The sequence below is a fragment of the Perna viridis genome, chromosome 6 (assembly GCF_037379345.1).
Source record: "Perna viridis isolate PV_CMFRI_1.1 ecotype Kerala chromosome 6, ASM3737934v1, whole genome shotgun sequence".
Classification (NCBI taxonomy): Eukaryota; Metazoa; Mollusca; class Bivalvia; order Mytilida; family Mytilidae; genus Perna; species Perna viridis.
This window is the reverse complement of record NC_142450.1, coordinates 41,826,726-41,854,149: the sequence shown is the minus strand read 5'-3', so window position 1 is coordinate 41,854,149 and position 27,424 is coordinate 41,826,726. Positions and strand designations below refer to the sequence as shown.

General features: G+C 31.5%; 1 protein-coding gene across 7 annotated transcripts in view; it reads left to right on the top strand.

The window, feature by feature from the left end:
• Nucleotides 1-23,993, top strand: part of LOC148615022 (coiled-coil domain-containing protein 81-like) — a 29,088-nt gene extending 5,095 nt beyond the window's left edge. The window contains exons 4-17 of one of the 7 annotated variants that reach the window (XM_088589610.1): nucleotides 5,969-6,225; nucleotides 6,417-6,499; nucleotides 7,219-7,499; nucleotides 9,109-9,135; nucleotides 12,141-12,324; nucleotides 12,640-12,708; nucleotides 13,667-13,964; nucleotides 15,311-15,418; nucleotides 15,572-15,655; nucleotides 16,708-16,793; nucleotides 16,989-17,067; nucleotides 18,646-18,873; nucleotides 20,878-21,098; nucleotides 22,080-23,993. In XM_088589610.1, the coding sequence (XP_088445736.1) occupies nucleotides 5,969-6,225; nucleotides 6,417-6,499; nucleotides 7,219-7,499; nucleotides 9,109-9,135; nucleotides 12,141-12,324; nucleotides 12,640-12,708; nucleotides 13,667-13,964; nucleotides 15,311-15,418; nucleotides 15,572-15,655; nucleotides 16,708-16,793; nucleotides 16,989-17,067; nucleotides 18,646-18,873; nucleotides 20,878-21,098; nucleotides 22,080-22,344 (2,270 nt within the window). In that variant the 3' untranslated portion in view covers nucleotides 22,345-23,993. Of the gene's footprint in view, nucleotides 1-5,968; nucleotides 6,226-6,416; nucleotides 6,500-7,218; nucleotides 7,500-9,108; nucleotides 9,136-12,140; nucleotides 12,325-12,639; nucleotides 12,709-13,666; nucleotides 13,965-15,310; nucleotides 15,419-15,571; nucleotides 15,656-16,707; nucleotides 16,794-16,988; nucleotides 17,068-17,705; nucleotides 17,718-18,645; nucleotides 18,874-20,877; nucleotides 21,099-22,079 lie in introns of all 7 variants that reach the window. The other 6 variants (XM_088589614.1, XM_088589611.1, XM_088589612.1 and 3 more) reach the window with 6 other exon arrangements.
• The last annotated feature ends 3,431 nt before the right edge of the window (nucleotides 23,994-27,424 follow it).

The window sequence follows — 27,424 nt, the reverse complement described above, 5'->3', positions numbered from 1 at the left end:
CAATGTTTCTCCATCTACCAGATTCAATAGGTAGATTATGATTGGTAGTCCTAAATCTACAAAAAATAATAGCTTGTTTGGTGTTCATAAGTTTAAAATAATTTTTGAATTCAAAATTTTCTTTAAAAATTCTGTAGTTGAGAGCTTTCGGTAAATTTTCCACTAGAGAGACCCAAGACTGGGTAAATTGATCTACCAATTTCTGTTTTACTATCTTATAGAGCCAAATATTACTAATAAAATTTTGTGTATCCCATATATATGACATTCCACAATTGTCTAACATAGATTTGACATAATGTACCCAAGTTATGGTTTTACCATCTAAGATTTTTCTTAAACATAAATTGTATAGTATAACAGGCAGTTTCTCTGGTTTTCCTGATATTAGTTTTGACCAGTAATTGATCATTCTCAATTTAATACTAATTTCGAGTGGGTATCTGCCGAGTTCACCCTAGATCATATAATCTGGAGTTGAGGTTTTTAAATGTAAAAGCATTTTGCAAAATTTTAAGTGAACTTGTTCAATAATACGAACATCTCCCGCTCCCCAAACTTCACAACCATACAAAAGTATAGGTTGAACTACCTTGTCAAATAATTGCAATTGGGTTTCAAGTGATAGATTATGTAAGTTGCCCTTTTTCAAAATGTCATACATGGCACTGGTCACCTTTCTTACATTAACCTGTTTGGCCCGTAGGAAACTACCTGTTCTTCCAAAAGTAACTCCTAGATAATTAAATTCGTTTACAATTTCTAATTCTAATTCGCCATATTTAAATAACAAATTATTTGGTAATCTACCTCGAGAAAAAATAACAATTTTACTTTTGTCTGTGTTAAACTTAAGTTTCCAAACATCACAATATTCATATAAGGTATCTAATTGCTTTTGCAAGTCATCCTTAGATTCTGCCATTAGAACAGTATCATCAGCATATAATACTGTATAAAGTTTCAAGTAGTGATTAAGTTCTACTTCAATGTCGTCGGAAATATGTGATAAACCAGCTACATTTTTGTTTTCAAAGAAATTGTCTAGATCATTCAAATACAATGCAAAAAGTAGGGGTGAAAGATTTTCACCATGTCTGACTCCAATATTACAGGGAAAGATTTTTGTTTGTTTGTTGGGGTTTAACGTCCGAGCAGCAATATTTCAGCTATATTCAGACGTTGAACATGAAATGGATGATAAAATGAACATAAATGAAAAAAAAAAGGATGGGACACAAGGACAATAGGGTCGACAAATTTTGATTGCCACTGGAAAAAGGGGGGATGGGTAAGGACGGGCAATTTAGCCTCCTGTGGCGGAGCGCAAAGGTTCCTACTCCTATCGAATACCACAGCAGGGTTCTTTAACGTGCGAGGAACGTGGCATCTTTCCCAACACGGTGCACCACTATGGTTTGCGGTCAGGTTTTATGTATTATAGCCTGACAACCCCAGCATGTAACACGCCAGGGTTCCCCATTCCACCACCTGGGGCACACATCCCAGTTGCTCTGTGGGCAGAGCGCCTAGCCCCCGGCTAGGTTTCTGAGCACTATTTAGTCGCCTTATACGACAAGCTTATTCTTTTAACACCCGGACCTGCACGGGGCTACAGGGAAAGAAATCTGAAAATTCTGTACCATTTCGTATTCATGATTTAACATTACTATACATATTAACAATACAGTTATACATTTTTCCGTTTATTGAGTTTGACAAAAGCTTTCGCCACAACCCTGGATGCCAGACCGTGTCGAAAGCCTTTGCAAAGTCAATAAAAGCACAATACAGTTTTTTCTTCTTTAATTTCAAGAGATCAAATAATAAATGTAATATGAAAATACTATCTGTTGTCGAATAACCCTTTCTAAAACCAAACCGATTTTCATTTAACACAAGATAATTTTCTACAAAATTGGTAAGACGAGTGTTCAAAATAGAAGTAAAAAGTTTTCCCAAACAACTTAGAATAGTAATGGGCCTATAGTTTTTGGGATCCTTTCTGTCCCCCTTATTTTTATATATTGGTAAAATGTTACCTTTTAGCCAAATTTCTGGAACATTTCCAGTACTAAAAATGATGTTGAAAAGTTTTACATAAATAGGCATAAATATATGAGACGTATTCTTTAAATATTCATTTATAATGTGATCATCACCAGAAGCTTTATTGTTCTTCAGTGCTTTAATACACTTTTCTATCTCATTTGCATTTATATTGCAATTAATGATCTCATTTAAATCTTCAACTTGATCATTTGGTATGAAATCATTTTCTGCAGTATCTTCATTTGCAGAATTCAAATCTCTAAAGAAATTGTGTAATGTGTCAATAGAAATGTCATTACTGTTACACTTTTGTTTTTTGTTCAATAAGTTCCAAAACTCCTTTGAATTACTCTTTCGTAGATTATCTATCTTCTTTCTCATATTTCGTCTATGCACATTTATTGCTGTATTCATCTCACATCTATAATTACGTGCTGCGCTAATCTTATTTTCCTTGTTAATATAGTTTCTATTCTTTCTATAGCGCCTTTTAGCTATTCTAAAGGCCTTACGTTTTTCCCAACATTCTTGATTAAAAAATGGTTTATTTTCTGTCTTATGCTGACATTTTTTACCTTCATTTACAATATATGTGCCAAATACACTCTAAACAGATCCAGTAACAATAGAGTTAAAAGAATTAACTAAACTGTCTACATTTTCAGGAGATATAAATTCATTTTCATTCATTTCACCAATTCGTTCTTGTAAATTGTTCACTTGAACCAAATCTATATTTTCTACAAAATTATTTTTCTTATTTGTGTCCCACTTTTTGATCTTTTTTCTATTTCCATTTCCATTTTTGTCATGATAATCGTTAGATGTTTCTCTTAATGTCTGTTCTATATATATATTTCTAAAATCACAGGACAGTGAACATCTGAATACAACTCTGAAAATTCTAAAACATTTAAACTAGTAATAAATTGTAACAAATCACAAGAGCATATAAAATATTCTACAACACTCGCCTGTCTACATGTAAAGAATCCAGACTTATCACCATTTACTCTCCCATTCAAAATAAGCATACTATTGTTTCTACAAAAATCTAATAACCTATTTCCATAGTTGTTTTTTGTTACATCTTTATTATTACGCTTGTACAACATATCAAACTGTAACAATCTACTACCATAATCAGTGAAAGCAAAATCTACAGGACAATTTGCATTAATATCAACTTCAAAGAAATCTAAATCATTGCTACTTCTGCTATTGAAATCTCCATTTAACAATAATGATAATTCTAGAACTTCTTGTTCTAGTTCGTTTATAGCATCATCAACTCTATAGACCGAGTTTTCCGGTGGAATATATACGTTACCAATAATAATATCTTCGTCTGTTTGAAAAAGTTTTTTGAAATTTTGATCCAGTATACTAATTTACTGGTGGTCTTGATGGTGTTCACAAATTTTTCAAAATCAGACTTAAAGCCAAAAGCAATACCACCTGATTTAATTTTTGAATGTTGTTTTCAATTCTTCATTTTAAAGATATAGCCTGGTATTTCAATTGTATCAAATTGTGTCTGTTTTTGTTTCTGTTAAACATATGAAATTCTGATTTTGGACCAACTCTACAAATTCTGGATATTTCATTCTATTCAAAATACTACAACAATTTAGTGTTAAAATGTTAAAATGTTTATTCTCTAGAAAAGAGTTACTGTTCAATCTTTTCTTTTCGTTGATTTCGTTGTGTCCGTTGTGCGTCACATTTCTTTCTCCTCAGGGTCCCTATCGCGGTGTAAAAGATAAACGCTTCCATTTGCCTGTCGTATTGGGGCGACGGTTTGGTGTTACCCGTCTAGATGCTCCATTACTTGTATCGGTCTCGCCCACCTCATCATCATCTGTGTCTAAATCTTGCTCCTGATATACAAGTCCATCTACATATAGAATATCACGTACTAGCTTTACATGATGTCCCTCGTCTCGCTTTTGTTTCATAATAATGGTATAAGGTCATCCGTGCCTGTTCAATTGCTTCAGGAAACTGTTGTTTGATACCAAAAGGTTTTCCCTTTAAGTGATGTTCATTGGATATGACATATGCAAGATCTTTATGGTAAATAAACCTTGCAACTATAGGTCTTGGACGTCCTTTTTGGCCTGGCCTGGCCTAGCCCCTTTTCCAAAACAATGAATATTTCCGAATTCAATACGGTGCTTAATGTTCAGTTCAGTTTCCATGAATTGTCTCAGTAATCTCTTGGTGTGTTCGTTTTCTGGTTCTCTTAGGCCGGTGAAGATTAAATTATTCTTCATCGATCTACTCTTTAAGTCCAAGATGTCGTTCTTTAGTTTCTCTTCTCTCGCATCACTGATCGCAGATCTGATCTCCTCTCTAAGCTCTAAGTTTTGATCGCCTAAGTCGTTTGCTACTTTGCTAACTGAGGTTTTCATTGTACTTAATTCTTTCACATTCTCTTCTTGCTTTTCTTTGTAGCCATCCATTAAGTTACTTAAACCTTGCAGATCAGAGTGATCCTCGCGAAGGTTTTTCTTTAATTCGTGCACATCTCTTCCCAATTGACTTTGATCTGTCTTTACTAATTTTATTTCACTCTCCATATCTTTGCATTGATTTTCTAGTGTCCTTTCTGAGCTATCTATACCACCAACTTTGCTTGTCAAATTTACTGCATCTGTTGTTAGGTTTCTAATTGATTTATTTAGTTCATCTATCCTTGTCAATTTTTCCTTTATTTTCGCAAGTCTAGTGTTTATACCCATCAGTAATTGATACATATTCCCCATTGTAACTGGATTTTCACTGTCATCTTCTCCGTATAGAACTTCTCTAATATCTTTTAAGTAACCAGACGTTGCCATTTTATTCCCACTCGTATAGACCCTCAATAAAAATTTAATTTTAATTTTAATAAAAGATTTTTGATAATGAAGGTTATGCATATTTGAATGTGTGTGTTCAATTCTGTTTATGTTTTTGGTCCATTTTAGTTTTTACTTAAATATTTCCTTATTTCAACTTTTAGAGACCTATATATTCTGTCCTTTTGAAGAGTTTAAAATTTTCATGTTGAGTATTTGTTCTACCAATTTAATTAAGAAGGGTTCTCTTCACATGTCTCAATTTTATCTGTTAATACATATACCTACTTAAAAATTTAATACAAGTATGATGATATTTTGATTTCCAAATAATAATGGTAGGTTGATATGCGGATATAATGAGAATAGGTATGGTGTATATGTCAAAGAAACAAAAAACCCACAGGGATGTAAATGTGAGCTCAAGGCCTTCACTGAAGGAAATCCTCACACCACAAGGCAGGCTGCAGCTAGTCCCAAAACATCATTATACATAGGTACAGCGAAAATAGTTGCCCCTTTATACTCATGTAATATAAAGAAATAAACTAAAGTTGAAAACAAAATAAGACATACTGAGGCTAGAAATTCCTGACTTGGGACAGGCACAAAAAAAAGGGAAGGAATAAGTATGATGTAAAATAATGAAAGATTGATATCCAAAGTATAATGAATGATTGATATCCAAAGTATAATGAATGATTGATATCCAAAATCATCAGAAATGCTGTATAATAACTTACATTGTGTAAACTGAAGGTACATATGCCATTACATTTGGTGTTGAATGGGACATAGTGTTGCTTCAACTTGTTTTTATTTTGTTCCTTAAGCTATGTTTGCTATGTGCACCTTCTATTGTAGAATTTGATCCAAATGAATTTAGGGGTTTCACACAGCAAAACATGGACTTTTTTTAGATTTTGATCCAGATCAAAATGGAGGTTTAAAAGGTGCATGTTATCATTGGGGGAGCGGGGGTATCAAGTTAGTGAGCATTGCTCACTTTTGTTCTAGTTTTACAATAGAACTATTTACTTAAATGTTTAACTTAGTATGGTTTTTTACTTCAGGTCAAATACCAGTTGTACAGTTGAACTTTGCTGCAATGGCTCATGAAAGCCCGTTTGACAGGGATACAGTTGAATGTTGTGTCAAGGAAATTCTAAACTCAGTAAACCGTACTGTCAGCTCTAGGAGAAATCTAGAACTTACATTTAATGGCATTGGTAGACTTACAGTAAGAGATTCCAAAGTGAAAATGAGATTTTACAAAGACTTCATAAACCAAATGGATGGTTCTGGCAAGATGATAGATTCTATGCAAAATGTAAGTTGAGGATATTTACATATCATTTTGTTTGTGGTTATGAAATGTTTATTCAGATATTTCAATTTATAAACCATTATAAATGATTCAGTTTAAAAATGTCATAAACTGATGCCTTTTCTGTCTAAGTACAGAAAATTTACCTTATGGTTACATCATACTGAATAAAATATTTGTATCTGTTTCCACAGCGACCAGGTACAGTAGACTCTGTCATGTCAGATAGATTGATATCATCCAGATGTGGATCCAGTGCCACAGTCATCCTACCTAAGTAAGTACACAGAGGGAGTATATGTGGACATGATATATAGGTTTATTTACTGGAATAAGGGAATAGCTGAATTAATGTCACAATGTGGAAGTATGTCAAGTTTTAATGCTGCACTAAACAAGTTCTATGCACAAGTACTGTTTATTGTATAAATTTCCTTATAAAATATTATCACAAGAGAACAGTGTTGTAACATTTTGGCAGGGCGAAGTCTAAGAGTGAATTTGAAATACTGAAATAATTTCACATGTGAAATATCATGATTTATTAGAAAAGGAACATATTGGTTAATCCACTGCTTTGTTAAAATAATTCATGAGAAATAGCTCATTTGAAAAGAAGTAATAAAAAACTTTAATTCATTCATAAAACATAAAACATGAAGAAAATAATGAAACGCTTTTGTTTATGTCTGAGTTATGGACCTTGTATTCTTTTTAAAGATTTATTGTACCAAGTCATCTCAAAACAACATATGATATGAGTGTTTTCTAAACACACTCAAGAAGAGCATTTATGTTTTCAGCCATTATTAATTCCAAGAGTAACATATGCAATATTGACTTCCATTAATTCACATTTTCCTCTACTTCATAACTTTATATATGTTGTTAGTTCTATTTTATTTGAATGATTTTGCCAATTGCTTATCCTGTAGTTACTTTTTCCGTCTTGCCATTCTTTCCTTACAGTAATATGAATTCTTGTGTTTCTTCTAGAATATCTAGCTCCAATATAGCAACTAGTGGACTGGCCCCTGTTACTGAGCAGGAGGAAGAACCGGTCCAGCCTGATATCATGATCACAGATCAGCAAGGCGAGGCTATATTTACACGTCAACCTGATATAACAGAGGAAGGCATGGAGGGAGTAGATGTTGGGGATGTAGCTACCAATGCTGCCATAAGACATATAGAATTCAGAGGGGAGGGGCTAGATCAACCCCTCCCTGGGGAATATGGTCCTGTCAATATTGCTCCACCAACTGAGACAGTGGAAGGTATGTTTTTAATTGTCTTGATTTATGCATGTGTGTGTTTAGAAGTCCTCTAGGGTTTCCTTGTGTGCTGTTTTCCATTGTTTGTGAATGACTGCTTTGTCAGTTGGTAATAGAAATAGTTATGTAGAGTTTTTGGGTTTAAGCCAGCTACTGAGCTGCATGAAAGACAGAAGTGTTTAGTGTTTTTTTTTTCTTCTAAATTTTACCACTGAGATTAACCTATAAACTCTTCCAAATGCATTTATTTCTTATTCATTTCATTCCCTATATTGTGGGTGAAGTCAGAAGCTACAAATGAGATCAAATTACTTTTTATCTTTATTATGATTGTTCAGATGATTTTTGACAAAAATAGGTTTTATGATGGTAGTAAAGGCCTTATCTATAAATGATTTGTTGTTTAAGGTTAAGTACTGTCTAGAAATTATTATATATACAATGTATACACAGTAAATATTATTTAGCAATTCTATAACTGAAATTTAAAAGGATTTTTCATCATTCTTTGTTGAAAATTTGACCCATGGTCAGTGTTGTCTTCTTAAACTGTATGTTGTATGTATTGTACCAATTAATCATTCAATGTTAGCTGTTTTGTCATTACCTTTTAAGAAATGAAAAGATTGCTTGCTAATGCTATGCCTGCAGTTTGCATGACTAAGTAGCTATTTTAAGAAATAATTTTTATGAAAAACTTTTAGCATTAGTGTAAAACAGAGTAGGCAATTAATCACAAGGCGGATATTTTAAGCTGCAGGGCTCTAAATACCCTAAGCTTAAAGAAAGATATTTTGAGCTTTTTATGCTTTTGTAGCTCACCTAGGCAGAGGCCATGTAAGCTATTGCCGTCATTTGGTGTCCGTCATTGTTGTCATCTGTCGTCATTAACAATTATTCAAAACCATCTCCTCTGACACAATTTGACCAATTAGAACTTGGCATGAATGTTCCTTGGGGTATCCTGCATAGAACTGATATGGGAATTTTTGATCCATAGAAAATAATGGCCGCTGTAACTAAAAATAGAACATAGTGGTCAGACTGTAGTTTTTTGTATATTTCTCCAAAACCGTTAGAGAGTAATCAAGGGAATCAAGGTCACAGTGGTAATCAAAAGAATGCAATCCAGGGACAAAGACCAGACATGGAAAACAGACATACACAACAAAGAACACAAAGTAACTAAAATCATACATACAAAGCAACAAAAGTAAATGAGCAACTTGGACTCCTAAAAACTGGGAGCATGGACCAGCTGCACCGGTAGGGTAAGCTTCCTGTGCTTTTCTAGAAACATCCGCCGAGTTGCTCATAAAAATGACGAAGAGATCTATACGTGGTCAAATTTTCATTTTAAAATGTTTTTAGAGTTTCAAGCCAATATCTTGAAAACTATGATAAATAGAAAGAAACTTTCAATTGATGAAATGATCCTTATGATAAGTCCTACCTAAGTGTTCATTAAGTCGAAATTGTCAGACAACTTCTCGTAAGAGTAATTGTCTTTGGGAGGCAAAACTTTAATCAGATGAGCTATTCATGCTCCTTGGAACCTCTTGTTATCATTTTAATAAAAGAAATTAACTTGGTGCTTTTTATGGAATAATAGATGGCATTTTCCCGGCTATTGATGATCGTAAGTATGGCAAAACTCAGTGTGTTCAATTCACAAATTAATGCATGCTACAATATATTTTAATTTAGCAATAATTGATATGTGTTTATCTAATTTTCAGTCTCTAATTTCTGTTATATTACAAATGTGTATTCATTGGTTCTGGTTCCTTGTTTTATTATTTACTGACATTTTTTTTATCATATGTACAGCACCCCTTGAAGCTTTGCTTTCCTCATTGTATTGGATATCATTTTTTGCTATAAGTAACTATAGTTTATTTGTTATTTTACTGATAAGTAGAAGTGACATAGAATTTTGGTTGTTTTTTCATTTAGGACCTGTGTAATGTTTTTTTAACAATTTGTGACGGCCCTTGATTAGTCATAATGGAAGTTGCCTCAACCCAATATTTCTCACCTTGACCTTATATGACTGTCCTTAAATATGATACAGAATCTATATGAAAGAAATACATTCTAAAACCTTTTGGTAAATGCAATAGCACCTTTCAAGTTAATAAAATTTTCTAATGCCTGCTTTTTTGTTCTTTTATTCATATATCCATAACCTGTGGTTTAAGGATTATAATCATAGAACAGTTCAAGCGAGTCTATCCAAACTTTTAGACCTTTGTAACAGGACTACCAGTACTGCTTCTCCCTTCATGTGTGCACTTGGTTAAACTATCTGTAAACATCTGTTTTACTCACAGATCTTCTTGTCACTTTCTTTAACATTTCAGTTGTCATAACATTACATGTTTAATGATTGGCTCATAAAAGTTTCTGCTTATCATGTGTGTAGATGTTGTATTATTATAATATTTTCCAAGTATGTCCTGTTGTTAAAGACTGATCAATCACCTTAAATAACTGGTGCCAATCTTTTTAAAAAGTTTATTCTCGGATCAAACTAATACTTGTTTTCTATGTAACTGCATTATTGAATCTAGCTGGAAACCATTGAATGTCTATGCACATTATTTGTTTGGACCAAGATCACTTTTGAATGGAACTTTTTGTTTCTTTAAATTTAGAAATGTAGTTCAGCAAAACAAATATCATCCCAGATAGAATAATTGATAAAAACCTGTGGTTGGCTTGCTAACAAACAATTGTTCTATTGATCTGTATAATTAATTTGTTTAGATGATTGTTATCATGAATATATAATAAGGTACTAACATGATTCTGAATATGGAATGAAGACCTTAATGTAAAGTTAATATTGCCAATACCTTTGGGAAACCCAAACTTTCTAATAATGTCATGTCCAGGAAAAATTTGGCTTGTATAAGTGTTAAGTGTGTCTATTGTCTAAACCTTTTAAATTTATATATTTTTAACCTTAAAATATTTATGGGACATCAATATATGTATATGTATTTGATTGTGAAGAAACAATTCATAGCTTACATAAAGGCATATTAATTCTTTGTTTTCTGTTTATTTATATTGAAACTTTTTGAGCATACTTCCTAAGAAGCAGTATATCCATTGCCTTATAGGTACTCTGCTCTTTATGAAAAAGAACCTCATTTCCAAGCAACATGTCTATTTATAAAAAAAAAAAAGACAATATGCTTTGATGCATACATAAATGCAGAACAAAATATGAATTATAATCAGCTAATGTATTTGTAAATAATGCAGATTCTAATGTGAATTAATTATGATTAAACTATTGTATATTTTCCTATTGATCTTAATGATACATTTTTGATAGTGCCCATTTAAATTTTCATTGGAATTCCCTCTCTACAATACCATGAAGGCAGGGAGTTGGGGTATTGTATCAAGTGCAGTTATTATAGTATTTGTGGACTGGGCAGCATTCAAATAAGCAGAAAAATATGTATTTTAATAGTTTTTTTTTAAATTCATTGCCCATAACGTTTATTTCCTAACTTATAGAACCTTAAAATGTGTTTCATTAAATATTAAAACTATAGACTGCATTGCTGTATTTACCTCCTAGGACTTCAAACATTCTTTGATTATGGAAGCCTGAACTGTAGAGGTTACACACTGTTAAAGTCTTATTAATATTTGATAGGACATATGTTGGCATGGTTATATGAATATATTATTGTCCCCTAAATTCAAGAATAATTAGTTGGTGACTTTTAGTTCATAATTGTCAAAATGTTTGGAACTTCTAGAAGAACATGTGAGTTGAAACCAATTTTTATAAATAGTTATATTTTAGTAACAGTTATGATTATATTATTTGTAATTTTTCTGACACTTATACAATTACAATTTTTTTCTGATTTTTTTTTCTGTCAGTCCTTTCATGTCTTGTCCATAATATTAAAGGGCAACACATCTGGTGAACCTTTAACTTCTATATTTAAATGAACAGGCAAATGAAAACATTTACAAAATTACAACTAAAATCCTGAAGAAATTGATTAAGAAATTTAAAAAGACTTAGTAATCTGTATCTCCCTTTGGACAAAGATGTTTAATCCTTTTCTATTATTGAACTAATAACACCATCATGTTTCTTCTCACATACCATCTTGTATTTCTGACTACTACTATAAGAAACTTTTTCAGAAATGTGGTAAATTTAATAATGATTTTTTTTTTAAATTATTGTCGGAATTTGTAAAATAATACAGAAACATAGAGTGAATCATATTGCAAATTTCCATCTCACATTTATTTAGAAATATAGCTTTGTTGACCAATGCTTTACTTCTTCCTACTGATTAATACTACTAGTCTAGAAAAACCTACTTCTTTTATTCCTACTCATAATAGTCACCTTTGTTGAACATATGTTCCTTATTTGAACTTGTATTGCATCTGTAAATTAAGATGTGTGTATTAAGAAGCAGTATGTTTTGATTGCAATGATTGGACTTGACACATTTGTTGTTTGTTATTTCTTTCAAGCAAGGTTTAGATCATTGTTTTTTGCTGGTAGACTATCCTGTACTGCTTATTGAAGATTCTTTCGTTTTTTTTTAAGAGTTATTTTGAACATTGAAACACAATGTTTTGTTTATTCTACAGATTTGAAAAAGCCACCTGTTGCTCCTAGCAGATCAGGATCTAGGATGGCAATGCCAATGGCTAAAGCTACTGGAGTGAGTTTGCTGGATGATTTGGTTCTGTCTACCCGTACACCTCATTCTGCACCATCCACACATAACCTAGCTAAGTCCAGTCCTAACCCACTCAAAGATCTTTCTGAAGCGTAAGTACATTGATTCATACTCAATCTATTTTTGCATGACCTGCCTTTGTACAGTCATGGGTACATTGTATTTCATTAAGCCTCATTCTGAAAATATATAAATATGTCCACATTTGAACAAATAATGTGATTTCGTGCTAAAATCTATATTCAATGGAAACATTTTTGTACTAGTATTTAAGTTAATGTTGAGGCCATTGGTTGTCGTGGAAACATTTTTTTTCTGTAGTTGATGGTGAATTAATGTAGGATTTCCTGGCTGTTGTAAGAAAAAAAATGTTGATGAAATGAAAAGTAATCACTATATAATTACAGTCATATAAGAGGAAAGTCAATACATAGAAGTAAAACTTTATACCACAATGATTCTAGTGATATACTTAGGTAATATATAGAACTGCATGGTGTGTCTGGATATCTTGTTTTCACAAGGATATGATTCTAATCATATACCTAGGTAATATATAGAACTGTATGGTGTGTCTGGATATCTTGTTTTCACAAGGATATGGTTCTAGTCATATACCTAGGTAATATATAGAACTGTGTGGTGTGTCTGGATATCTTGTTTTCACAAGTATATGGTTCTAGTCATATACCTAGGTAATATATAGAACTGCATGGTGTGTCTGGATATCTTGTTTTCACAAGGATATGTTTATTTGTTGTTTTGTTTGATGCATGACATGTAATTTCTTTTGGAACACAGTGAATGTTACAATAGCTTAGAATTTTACTGGCAAATTTTTATATATACAGAAGAGTGAAATATCATTTGGAAATTTTTTTGTTTGCACTCAGATACATCAATTATCACCATATGGAAAAAAAGGCACAATTTACTCTGGTTTCTAGCTCTACTAATGATATTCATTTGTACTTTCCTTATTAAAAAAAATTCTCATGGCTATGTTATAAAATCAATGAAAATAATCCCTACTTGTAATTCAACCATTCTTTTTATCATGATTTTGTCTGCCTACTAAAAGAAAAACAATGCCTTCTAGCTTGAAGGGGAGCTATTCACTGAATATGAGTACTTTTCTTGAAAATACTTGCTTCACTAAAACATATAAAATCCTTATATTAAGTGAATATATAATGTATCTCATTTTCCTGTTGTACTAGTACTTGTATTTTTTCAATGATGAAGACCTTATACCGGTACTCAGTAGTAAGGGTCTTTACTAGTTTCTCTATCATCTTTAACTGTATTTGAAGCTTACATCTTTAAGGTTTATGGAAATGATGTAAAACAGTAAAAGGCTTGATTTTGTCCTCTTACAAGTTACACTTGCCTTACATTATTCATTTAGATTTCTTTTTGTTTTTATTCATATAGTGTTGGAATGGCAAAGCCGCCTTCACCTAAACTAATGAACTTCGAGAGGTCACAGAGTGCTGAACATGTTAAATTTAAACCTACAGCCCCTACTGGCCCTAAACCTCCAACACCACCAGGCTCTGCATGTGGTCATCCTAATGCTGGCCAGGAACTTTGTTACCTGTGTCACCAGAGAGCTCGTCGTAACATTCCTGTCTCCTTTAATGAAGAGCGCAAGAGGAGAGAAGAGGACGAGGACAAATTGTTAACACAGTTTCAGCAAATGAAAGATGCTGAAGAGACATTGGAGGAACAGGTATGGTTTTGTAATTGGAAATACTTCAAAGATAGGAAATCACGTTGGGATGCATCCTAAACAAGTCACTAAGTACACAATCTTTGAGATTAACTATTGTAATAAAAAAGTTGCCTCACTAAAGTCCATGTAAAGTACAAGATTTCTTCCATTCTAAACCAGTGATAAAAAATGCACATGACTTTTTAACCAATCAATGATAAAACTTCTGCAAGATATTTTCCACCATTCTACATTTTCCTAGTTTTCTACAGATTTCATGGGAGAAAAGGATTCTCCTTCAGCCTATTCTTAATAAAAATCTTTTCTCTCATTGGTAAGATTTTACCATCTCAAGTAGAGAAATAATTAAAACCACTCATCCCTGAAGAAGAATATACATTTACCAATATTTAAGAAACATTATTAAGTAATATGGAAACTTTTATTATGGACGTGCAGAGGTTCTACTGACAAAACTCATCACAGATTCATTATTTTATGACTATCATATATTGATGAAAGGGAGATAAATCTTTTTTATTTTTCATTGCAGAATGCAAAGGAAATGTATTTTCATTTTCTTTCTTATCATTGATATTTCTTATGTATTGGATATTGTGATTAGGTTGCATTCTAATTGGAATAAAACAATATTTGAAAAGAACTCTCAGCTTTGGTAGACAAAAATTACAAAATACATGTATCATTGACCTTCCACAAGTCAGCATGGTATAGAAACTATTTCATGCATAATTAACAGACTTACATTGATCATTCAGATTATAAGAAAATCTGTTTAAGATGATTACCATAACTTAATTGCTTAAATCATGCGATCTTCGAAGATAAAATAGGGATAAGGAGTGACTGTTTAGGAGTTGGGTTTCATATTATAGGGACTGTTTAGGGTCAGTATTATGGATCTGAAATAAAGCTGCAAAAATAATTTTCATGAACTCCAAAGCATTACTATATTGTTGGAGAAATTAGCTCTCAAATGAGTCATAAAAAAGAATCAATTAGAGAACACATATACTAATGGATTAATTAATGCAATAGGTAGTAATTTATTTATATCTCCCTGGTAACTAAAGACCGTAACCAGTCAGGAAATTTGTGTTTCCATCATTGCACGAAAGATGTCAAGATTTAAGGATTTTCATGTTCATGGTTTAGACTGGAAAAAGGCTGTTGTATTTCCTCCAATTGGAGTAAATTTTACAGTGGGTCACATAAAGCATTTTAAGTTTCAAAAGTTTTCTTGATACTTTGCAATGTTTAATACATGTCTGTTAAACTGAGAATTGGACATGTAGATTGCATCAGCACACAATTTGTTATCAATTAGTGTTTTATTTTTACAGGAAAATAATTTAGCCAAGAGACACAACTTACAGAAGATGGCTGCTTTCAATCTAGGTGTTGCTGAGGCAGTAAACACACAGAAAAAGACCAGAGAAACAGATTTCCATGTAAGTAAACTCTGCTTTGATGGTGTATTATTATCAGTTCACTAGGTATGTAGATAACTTGAGAATTTGCTTATTTTTCATATTGTCTGCGATATTCATACATCACCATTTGATTGTAGATTATACATATATTTTTTTCTGTTTGTGTTTCAGAGATCTTATATTTTCCAAAGACGTCCTCTGACTCCACCTAGGATTTTTAAACAAGAAGAATACTCTAAGGACCTAGCCCAGCAGGTCAGTTTTATACTATTTTTAAACCAATTGCTGAAATGCATGCAGATATAGACAGAGGCTTAAAAAATAAATCTTTGAAAAAAAAACTTTTCAATGGCTTCCCTCACCTCCCCCACTGTCAAAGTTTTATATTTTAAAAAGAATCCTTCTAGTCATGCTGTAGAATGATTTCTTTTGTTATGCCATTGTTGAATACATAGAAAAATAACAATTAAAATATTGAAAATAACATCTTTGTATGCATTTAAAATTTGAGGGTTTCAATTAACATCATCAAACATAGTTCACTGTAACTACTAATGTTGTATTAGTATGGTAGATATAATTCCTTTTCTAATATGAAATCTTCATACAGTCAAACAGTATATGTTGGTACAACCCCATCATTAGCACCTGTGCACTGTCTCTTTTCTTTTGCTGTCGCTTTGAGACAAAACACTCATTTAAAAACATTTATGCAATGATTTAACAACTGAGATGTCAGCTAATTGAAATCTATTATTTAAATACACACATTTAACACATACGATGACATAGATATACAAATTTAATCCAACTTCCATACAAGGGAGGTAAAACTGAACAGCCTTTATTTTGGCTACGCCTAGGGAAATGTTTGTCACAATTTTATATTCACATTTAATACCTCGCTATTGCTTGGTGTTAAATAATCGAATGTAAATGTCGTACACATGTTAAAATGAGTACAAATCTACCCCTCCATGTATTATTTCTTAAATAACAGTAATGCTACAATAAAGAATGTATCAATGTTCTTGACACTTAAAATGTATCATTGTCTTTGGCAAAAGCTAATCAATGTCACAACCATGGCCTTAGTTCTGAAATATCAGGCATGAGGAAAAAAATGTTTAGATATCTACTAAGACGATTTTTTTTTTTTTTCAAATTTTTAATATTATTTCTATTCTTTTTGTTATTAGATCTTGTGAATATTGCCAATTGCTGATCAAATGTAGATTAATGTACTTCACAAATGTTAAGTATGAAATACTACAAATTAAAAAAAATAACTTGTCTACTTCCTTCAGGTTGAAGTGAAAGATGAATCAAAGAAGAAGAGAAGAGCTGATGAGGAATTCTTAGAAAGATTAGAACAAGTTCAACTGGCTGAAGAGTAAGATTATTGTAACTTTTGAGTTCCTTTGTTTGTTTTTCTTTTTTTTTTTTGTATTTTTTCTGCAGTCGGTATTGAGTTCACTTAATGTCACCATGATGCTTGACTAAGGCAATGTAACTGATATATAACTGGATAGCATATGTTCAACTGCATTCTGACATATTTATAAGAATGCTGTTTATATTATTTCAGTCTAGCCAAACAAAGAGAACAGTTTTTGAGGGATAAATATGAACAACAGGATATGTACAAGAATGCATTAGAGGCTCAGGTAAAATGATGATTTAAATTCATTTGTAAACACTGCCAACTTTCTCCCAAAACCTGTTATGAAAGATTCATGGTAAAAATCTGTCAAACATGAACTATGGAATAAAGTTTAAAATAGTACATTTATTTTTTCAGTTGTCAGTCATTTTCAAAAATACAAATATGGTAATTCATATAGGGGAGATAATCTACAAAATTATATTAAAGGTAAATGTTCTATTATCTGCATTTTTACCATGAATCCTTTACATTATATAGTGCTATAAAGGGAGATTACTGTTTTATTTGTTGTGTTGTGTGATTTTCACCTGATTCAACATTACTTCACATCATTATTTTCATATTTTACATCTAGTAAAACTTCAAGATCACTGATAACAACAAGTCTATTTCTGTGGGTTTCCCTTCCCATTTCAGTTATTCAAGATTGATAAGCATTTATATTTATGTAACATGAGAATTTATACATTTCACATCTGTAATCTGTGATTTATGACAAATACAAATGTAGTACATTTGGTTTTCCATCATTTTATCAAAGTTCCAGTAAGTCAGTATGAACCTAGATGTTTTTTTTCTCCTATTGTCTAAAATTTCACATCTTACCCTCACTACCTAGGATGTATTTCTGTTTCACAGCATCAGTTAATTGTAAGATCATTCTTTTTATTTGTAGCATGTTCATTTATTACAATATTCATTTTAATACTCGAGTTAAAAGCATTATTTTTAGTGTGTGAATATTAAATATGCAAATAAACAATGGCTATGACAATTCAACTTTATTTTGGTTTTTATAAATGTTATATTTTTCTAGTTTTTGATTTGTGAAAAGTTAATTTTACACACTGTCAATAATTGAATAAAAGTTCACAAGTATTTTGGTTCCAAATCAGTCATGAATTTTGGGGTTTTTTCTTGTTTATTTGTTGGTTTTTTGTTTGTTGCTGTTGTTTTTTTTTTTGTTGTTGTTTTGTTTTGTTTTTTTTTTTTTTTATTTATTTTTTTAAGATAGTGAACTATTAACTTGTCAACTTTTAAGATTCTAACCATTAAAAGATAACTCCTTTAAATACATTAGTTCAGTATTGTATTCTTAAGAAGTTACAAAATTACTTGCTGAATGCTTTACTGGACATATTTATTTATATTAAAGCTTTATTATTATGAACAATTTAATAATTTTGCTGTTGCTTTTAATTCAAAATAAATTATCACTACATTACAATAGCTGTTTTTGGAAGGCATTGCAATGGGAAGTTAATTTACCATATACTATACCATGCTTTTTTATTGCCCATGCATATCATTAATACAATTAGGCATACATTTAGTGCACTTACATATGATAAAAACTGTCCTACATGGCCTCAAACAGGTAAGTGGGTTGTATGAGATGATCAAAAACATTCTGTCATAACAATAGGTATTCTTTCTTCTTTTCATACTGAAAATCTCATTAGATATTTTTTACCAATGTCTTCTTTTCATATCTTCTGTCTATTATCTATCTGTAATCCCTCTGCATTATCTTTTAACATCTTCTTTTCTTCTCTTTCCTGTACCGTTTTTACCACAGATACGTCTGCGTGATTTGTTCCGAAAGTCAGATGGACTTCTGAGAACTCCTGAGCCTCCTTCAATGATCTTTCGTCCAGATCCACCTAGACTTCCTACAGCTGATGCCTGTTTGGGCAGGCAACACCCAGCTAAGAGTGCTAGCACATTCTCATTACCTATGATACCTAAAGTACTTCGCCCCTTCTCTGATTCTGGCAACTCAACCAGATTAAGACCAACAGTCAGGGTAAACTTTTGATACATCATTGATATCTTCTTTCATGAATCGGTTACTTGTATCTGGTTTTGAATATCCTTTTGATTCTATCTTGATATTTTATCTGTATTTCATTCATGCATTTTTTATACTTGCATCATTGCTTATGTTTTCCATTAATACATTTAAGTAGCTGCCTTTATAAAAATCTGACAGGAAATGATTCAGACATTTCAAAAACCCACCATATTCATTTTTATTCAGAAACAGATACAGACCACGTAACCAATCTTAGTTTGTCATTTGAGATAAAAATTATATAGATTGTGTTTGAAGTTGGCAATTTAAAAAACTTATCATTCTTGATTTGGTTGATTTTAGTGCGAGAATAATGTATGTTTTTTCTCAAAAATACAGATCTATTTACCAGAAGGACTATAGTTAAGTAAGAATATGGCTTGTGCAGACTGAAAAAGCATAGTTAGTTTGGTGGGTTTTTCTGAACTATGAATCACCACTACCATTGACATTGTCAGAATTTTATATGGACTGGTACTTTGTTTCAATTCCAAAAATATCCATTTCAGTTCATTCATGAATTTTACAGTCCTACAATTGTTAAAATATATTGAATAAGAATTGGGATTATTTCCCTTTGGCTATGTATGTACTTGTGGACTCTCTATCCAAAGTATGCTAGAACATATTCAGTATACTAGTACTAACAACTCAATAAATGTATATTTTTTCTCTACATTTGACTTGTATGCATTTTTGTATGAATAATTGAATATACATATAGATTAGTGAAAATCTGTTATTTTTTCTATCATGCATGACATTTTTTTTCATCTTCTTGTTAAAGAAGTTGTAAAGGGAGACATCTTCTTTCCTTCTTAATGAACAACCTGTGATGAATTTTGAACAAACTTTTCATGCGTTTAAAGTCTTTGTAGAAAAAAAAAAAATGATTTGTATTTCAGTAAGTTTGTGTTATATCATTCATTTTTGTGAAATAGTGAGCTGGTACAGGGGAGACTAATCCTGAGTCATTCTGGATATATTTAATAGAGACAGTGAGCTCGTACAGGGGAGATAATCCTGAATCATTCTGGATATATTAAATGCACTGTTTCTCTTTTATATCTATGATTTAATACTCAACTACGTACAATTATTTACAGTTATATACCAAGTTTCTCTGTTTATTTTTTAATGTAAATGAATGAATTATCATTCCCCTTTTTATAGTCATGATTTTTTTATGTGCATAGTGTTTTGTCCCACATGGCAGGGTATCATTCAATGTACGTTTTTGTTACTTGAAGATTTAAGCTAGTTGTGTTAGTTTGTATGGAAAACAAATTGGCACATGAAAAAAATATGAACTAAGAAGCTATAAGGAAATAAATATACCACTTACTAGTTGTTCAAATTAAGAAAGGATGAATTGTGCATTTACAATGAAGCATGAATGAATGTAAATAATTGTTTTGGTGATACACCTACCTACAGTTTGTTGTTATAAACAGTAATTGATTACTAATGTATCTCCTATACTTAGTTATATACAGCTACTGAAGTTATCAATATGATAAATTTATTAGTTTACTTAGTGGTGAAACCATAATTGTAAAATTTAAATCAATAATTTAAATCCCTTTTTCCATTCTGAATGTGGGGTAATTTTACTTATTTATTGGTTAAATAATGTTTTTATTCAATTAGGAAACTGAAGGGCTTCCATTGTGATATTTATTTTATTTTTAATGGAACTTGAATATGTTTCACCTGGAGGAAATGGGGAATATCTAATAATTTCCATAGATAAAGTATTTGAATACAACAATACCTTTCATCAATACCAAAACTTGGAAGTAATTAATAATAGTCAGTAACTTCTTTTTCTTTTTGATTTCCATTATATTCTTTTTGTTCACTTGTAAAACTTCTATTGATTTAATTTCTTTCCCTTGCCTTAATGGATCCCCAGACATGAAGAATTGATTTTATTGTTTATCTCACTTTTTTCAGTTGAGATTTAAACCTGTCCAGGTCCCACCTAGAGAATCAGACAATGAAGTGTTTGGTAAGAACGATATGAACAACGAGAAAATGTCTGAAAGGAGACGTAGAGCATATGAGCTGTTTAAGGAACAACAGGATTTGGTGGCTCAGAAGAAGAGAGAGGAGATTCTTAAGAGGCTGCAGGAACAAAGAGAGGAGGAGGATGTACTAAAGGCTACAAGAAATGAGTAAGATCATGTTTTTGAAACTAAATAGCTGTCCATTGAAATAATCTCTTTTGGTAATGGAATTTGCTTTTTAGGGGAAAGTCTTGTAGGTCTGTAGTTTTTAATGAGTTTTTATTACAAGTTTTACTGTTGATTTTTTGTTTAAATCGTGATGGGGCAGCAATATGTGCAAGAAGTGCCTCATATAATAGGTTTTGGGGTATTGAAACGAGGTTGATATTGACTCGTGTAACAGTGCCTATTATATATCTGCATTGAAAATTTACTTTGTAGGCTTTTGATGAAACTTGGTCAGATGGTTGAACCAACACTTAGATCATATTATTTTAGAAAACTCTGAATGTAATTAGTTTTTTTTTAATGTAAACTGTCTGTATATGTGTACTTATTTGAGAGTTCAACACATTTGCCACACTTACCAGGTTACATTCTGTTAGATATCCTTATATAAATGATGTGATGTGTACTGCTTTTTTATAAATGAAAATTTGTGATTTTCCATACTGAAGTTAACAGCAACAATAACCTTAAGGAGTAGAGTTGGTCTTCCCTTGGTTTGTTGCACAATTAACAAGGAGATTTTAATTTTCTATCAATAGATACTGTAAAAGTACTTTAATTCATGGATTCCAATTTTCGTGGATAGGGAAGAAACAAAAGTTAGTGGATTCTTGAATTTGTGTTGAGGTTTTCAGTATACATATCAATGGGATTTTCCTTTTTGTTGGGAATCAAATTTCATGGTTTGGCTTACCATAAAAAAAACGAAAATTGATACCCCATGAACAATAATACTTTCACAGTATTTTAATCTAAGTTGATAGAAAATTTAGTCAATTGTCAGTTCAACTCTTCATGTGATCATCATTCAAGACCAACTCCTACTCAAACAGTTAATTATATTACTCACTGTAAGTGAATTAATTGATATTCTTTATAGATGTAGAAAGAGTTTTACATTCGTTGGAATTTTCATTTCAGGCTCATGGAAGACAGAGCATACAAATTCAAACGTAGGTTTGAAAAGAGAAAAGACTTAGAAAGCAACTGGAATGGCGCTGCCATGCAGAAGAAGGAAAAAGAGATGGAAGATAGATTACATGCACTTAGTCCAAGTCTCTTACTTCATGAACAATGTGATAAATATAGCAGGTGTCGTCAGTGTAAACGCAAAGTCAGAAACTGCGGGGAATCTAATATTTGGAGCGAATCACGATATATTCCGGGTTCTAGACTGATGGTTTAGACTTTGACTTTTTTTCTTGTTAATCTTTTCTTCAATTCTATATCTCATCAGTATTAAGTCCAGGTCTAAATTCACTCAGAACCTTTTAAAAATTTTTCATGTATGTGATAGGAGTTATAAAGTTTATATAGTCATCTTCTATGTGTTCTTACAGAAAACAATGTAAGTAGAGGGTTGCTAGTTCTGGAAACGTCTCTGTGATTAAGTATATATTTTACATCAGTTGAATAGCACTTCACATGGTTAATCAAATACTTATTCACATTGCATGAAGCAAAAACAAATGTTTTAGTCACATGTTTCAATATCATTGTTATTTTAAGGCTGTTTTTAATTGTTTTGTATGTTAATTTTTGCTAGATTTGTTGCAAAAGATCTGATTATGCCAGCTATATATTGTTGTGTGAGATTTTTATGCCATAAGACTTGATGTTCCATTTTACAGTTATATATGCAAGCAAGATTAATTTCAATTGTAACCTGACTTGTTCACAAGTATTATTTAAATTTTTTTAAGATATTTTTTTTTATTACTTATAGTACTAACTTGTCTGTGATAATTCTTCATGATGCAATACAATCTACTTATACAGTAATCATATTATATTTTGAAAGGGTTAAGGGAAGAATCCCTGATAAAAGTGAATGCCAGTATGTTTTTCTTTCTATTTGAAATAAAAACAATTTGTAAGCCATAGTATATTTATTTGATGTATCAATCCTGTTAGTGTAAGATTATTTAAAGAAGGCAATAGGTTCTCATCCAAGTTTCGAACAAGGTGTGTATAGGTGACAAGGTTGTTATTACCGGTATATAATGATAAAAGATATTGTCTTTATTTTCTAGAGATTATAAATTGTATTAGTGTAAAGACAATGTGAAGAATTGTAAAGTTAAATTGTGCTGCTCTATTTTTCATAAATTAACAACTGAAGTTTGTAGGATGAGAGTCTTGTGTTCTGCTTTCAGGTCAATCACTAGGTAACCATGGTTACTTACAGAAAATGATCAGTATTTAGATATGTATATTTTGTTATAATTTCAGTGTTATTTGAATTATGGAACTTTGTCTCCTCTGTGTCTAGCACATCTCAAAAAAAGTTTTATGACTTATTTCGGCATAATGGGGCTTTCTAGAATAATCCCTTTGTGTACCACAGCATCAGTCCACCATTGGCTAAATGTGGCTTTCTAGAATAATCCCTTTGTGTACCACAGCATCAGTCCACCATTGGCTAAATGTGGCTTTCTAGAATAATCTCTTTGTGTACCACAGCATCAGTCCACCATTGGCTAAATGTGGCTTTCTAGAATAATCTCTTTGTGTACCACAGTATCTGTCCACCATATGATTCTTTTGAAGAAAAATTACCTCAGATTCAGCAGTAAATAAGATATCTGAAGTGGACATCTTGTAACCTTAGGTATTAATTCTAATAAAAATCTTGAACTATTTAACAATCATGTATTCGACTTTGCAATTCTGATTGCAGATTGTGTGTCTCTCTTCCTTTATTGATTATATACTGTTATAAAAACTGTGATAAATGTATTGTGCTGTTTTATGATATTTTTTTCATGTGTAAGAAGTGGATATACAACTGCTTTTACATTTAGGCATTTTCAAAATAAAGAATTTGAAATACTTGATTCTATTCATTTTACATGTTGAACTGTTTGAAGATTTTTTTCAGTAGTACATTGTAAACATTTTTATAAGCAGAAGTACTACATTATAAGCTTTTGATAAACAAATATACATGTAACTTATCTGGTTAAAATTCAAACTTTTCGTCAATACTTGAAATCACTTTAGAAGCATATGTAGTCAATCTCAAACAGTTTTCCTGACAGTTTTGAAACAATAATTCAAATTGATTGCACTGAAGAGTACATTTCAAGAGTTAATGCCCTTAAAACAACAAGCAATGCTTTAATTCTGACATAAGACAAGAAGTGTGAAAAAAGACAGATTCTTAAATTTTTTCTAAAGTAAACCTTCCTACTGAAATGAACAAATTAAAGTATCAACACCAAAGAAACAAGGTGAACAAATGATAAAACAGGTCGATGAACAATTTTATATAAACATATAGAAATGCAAATGATCTCTTCGACAGAGAATCAAGAGCACTATTTCTAAATCGTACTAGAAGTTGTATTGGAAATAGTGCTTTTAAGCAAACTATCCAGTTCTACCACCGTACCCCATTAAAAGGCGCAATTAATGATATATTGTTAAATAACGAAAATGAAACAGCTGATAAACTCAATACTTATTTTTGTTCAATATCAAATGTTAATGATACAAATTTATAATCCTCTTCATTTGAGAAATATCTCTTTATAGTCAAAATTATATTTTAAAATTGCTATTTGTACATTGTGATCATATTTGGGAACATGACAAATAATTGCTAAATTTCAAAAATATGAAAATTGCCTATTTTTTCAGTTTTGTGGTCACAAATATTTTATTACCTATTTTCAAATAAAGGAGTAGAGAATATATTAGCTCTCTTTTGATATGAAAACTATTTCCAAAAAGTATTATTAATTTTACTGGCATAGAAGCAAAACGTTTCTTAAACCTCCCAAGAAATGACCTTGTGGCATACTTTTCAACCATGGTTTCCATGACAACATTGCACTTATGTTTTTGGCAAACACATGGATTTATGTTCCTATCAACCTGTAAAGGTCTGCAAATTACTCTCTAGGGGGTGGGGGTTCTTTATCTGGCCCATGATCTATAGCAACAGCTTTTAAACTGGGCTACATCTACCTCAACTTGCAAAGCATACTTTTCAATGTGGAAATCCCACAAAATAGAAAGTTGATATCAGATGGCAACCAAAATGGGCCACATCTAAAATCAATATATCCATGGTAGCCTTGGAACCTAGTGACAAAAACTCATATGGATCCATTAACAAGAACATAAGTAATGTAGTAAAATAATCAAGTTTTGTCCATTTTTGTTCTCTATTCCTGAACAATAAAGCTTATAACTTAAGTAATCAACTGAAACTTGTTTTGTGGCATGGAATCTTATTGTGCACCATCATAGGGACCAAACCATTAACATTTCTTTTTTGGTTCTTTTTAGCCCTGAATTCCAAAATAGTTAGGTCATAACACATAAAATCAATCACAGTTGAGTATGTTTGTTGGGTTCAATATCATAAAGACCCACAAGCTGAAACTAGTTTAATTTTACAAATTGATTATTTTTTGCCCCTAGTTTCAAAACTGTTAAGACTGTAACCCCCAAAATCAATGTCAATCATTTTCAATGATTTGAAACTATCTTAAATTATTTTATCAAGTCCATCATATACTAGTACAATGTACCATTCAATTTATCCCACCAAATCCAAGTATCAGGATGACAATTTCATGCAATTTGAATAAAAATATGGCAGAGTCCCTAAAACAGGAATTTGATATTATTCAGCAATCAAAGCTGCTAACATGTGCTAAATATAGCCTCATACCAAATTGGAAATCCAATCATTTGGAGCCCAGATAATTGACAAATTTTGGATGGAGAGATAGACAAGGCAAATCAATCTATCAGTCACTTGTTGAGTATGGGTTCAATTACTCATTGTTACATCATTTTAATTTTGTTTTATCTACATGATAGTCAAAACTTAGTGTTAATGGCTTTTAATATTTTGATGTGTCGATGTGGATTCAACATTTTGGTATGTCTATTAAATCAGATGCACCTTCAGCACAAAATATTCCAACTCTCTATTACTTTGCTCCTTTAAAATTATGTTGCATGAAAAATATTCAACTGTGAACTTCTGTCAAATAAAACTTTAAAACTTTATAAACTAATAACCAAACAAATTTCTATCAAGAATAGAATATACACATGATGAGTCCTGTCCAAAATACAATGATTATGTGAAAAAAAAACTTCACGAAATTTGATTAATAACTCTTCTGAACTCCATGGAGGATTCTTACTGTGGAGAACCCAGCCTTACCTACATGTACAAATAACAAGATGAAAACTATCTAGGAAAATCATGTGTGTAATTTACTAAAAAAAGTGTATGAAAATTGTTTACATGTGAAAGTAATTTGCTTCCATGCTGTCAGTGAGCAGAAAAGGTGAAAATGTGGATTTTCAGTATTATTTATTAAAGTAAATTTTGTGAGGAATTTCTACAATCATCATACCATTAGCATAATGATTTTGAAAGCCTGATTTTCCAAGCTTTGCAATGGTATGCAACTTGAAAGATGTCATTTGTCCTGGGAATTCACAGTAAAACTTTGAAAATTACTTTTTTAACATGTAAAATAATGGAAATGTTAAAAGTGGTTAGTTAGATCCCAACAAGAAGACAATAGTAAGACTTATCATAAGGATCATTTCATTAATTGAAAGTTTCTTTCTATTAAAGTTTTCAAGATATTGGCTAAAAACACAATTTTTCTCCTTTCAAGGGCAACAACTCTCAACAAGGAGTGGTCCAATAACTCATCCAATATAGATGTAGGCCTTATCATAAGGTTCGTTTCAGCAATAGAAAGTCAATTTCTATATATCATAGTTTCCAAGATATTGGCTGAAAAATGTAAAAAAAAAAAAAAACACTTTTCAGCTTCAAAGGCCAATAACTCTAACACAGTCATCCAGCAACTTCGACCTGATGCAGACTTTGGTAGACCTTATAATGAGGATTATTTTGGCAATTCATCCAATGTCAGAATTTGGCTCTCTACAGTTTTGGAGGTATATGCGAAAAACTTGTCTGACCCCTATGTTATATATTAAGTAACAGCGGACATGTTTTTCGATGGATCAAAAATCTCTTATCAGTTTTATGCAGAACCCTCTAGGGACATTCATACCAAGTGTGGTTCTGATTGGTCTAGTAGTTTTAGAGAACTTTTTTGAAAGAAAAAACATTAAAAATAGGGAAAATGTCAAAAAAGGGCAATATCTCTAACATAGCTTCACAGACTAAAATGAAAATTTTACCATAGACAGATCTCATCATGCTGAACTCTTTTATCCCATGTCAGAATTTGGCTACACGTAACTATTTTGAAGAT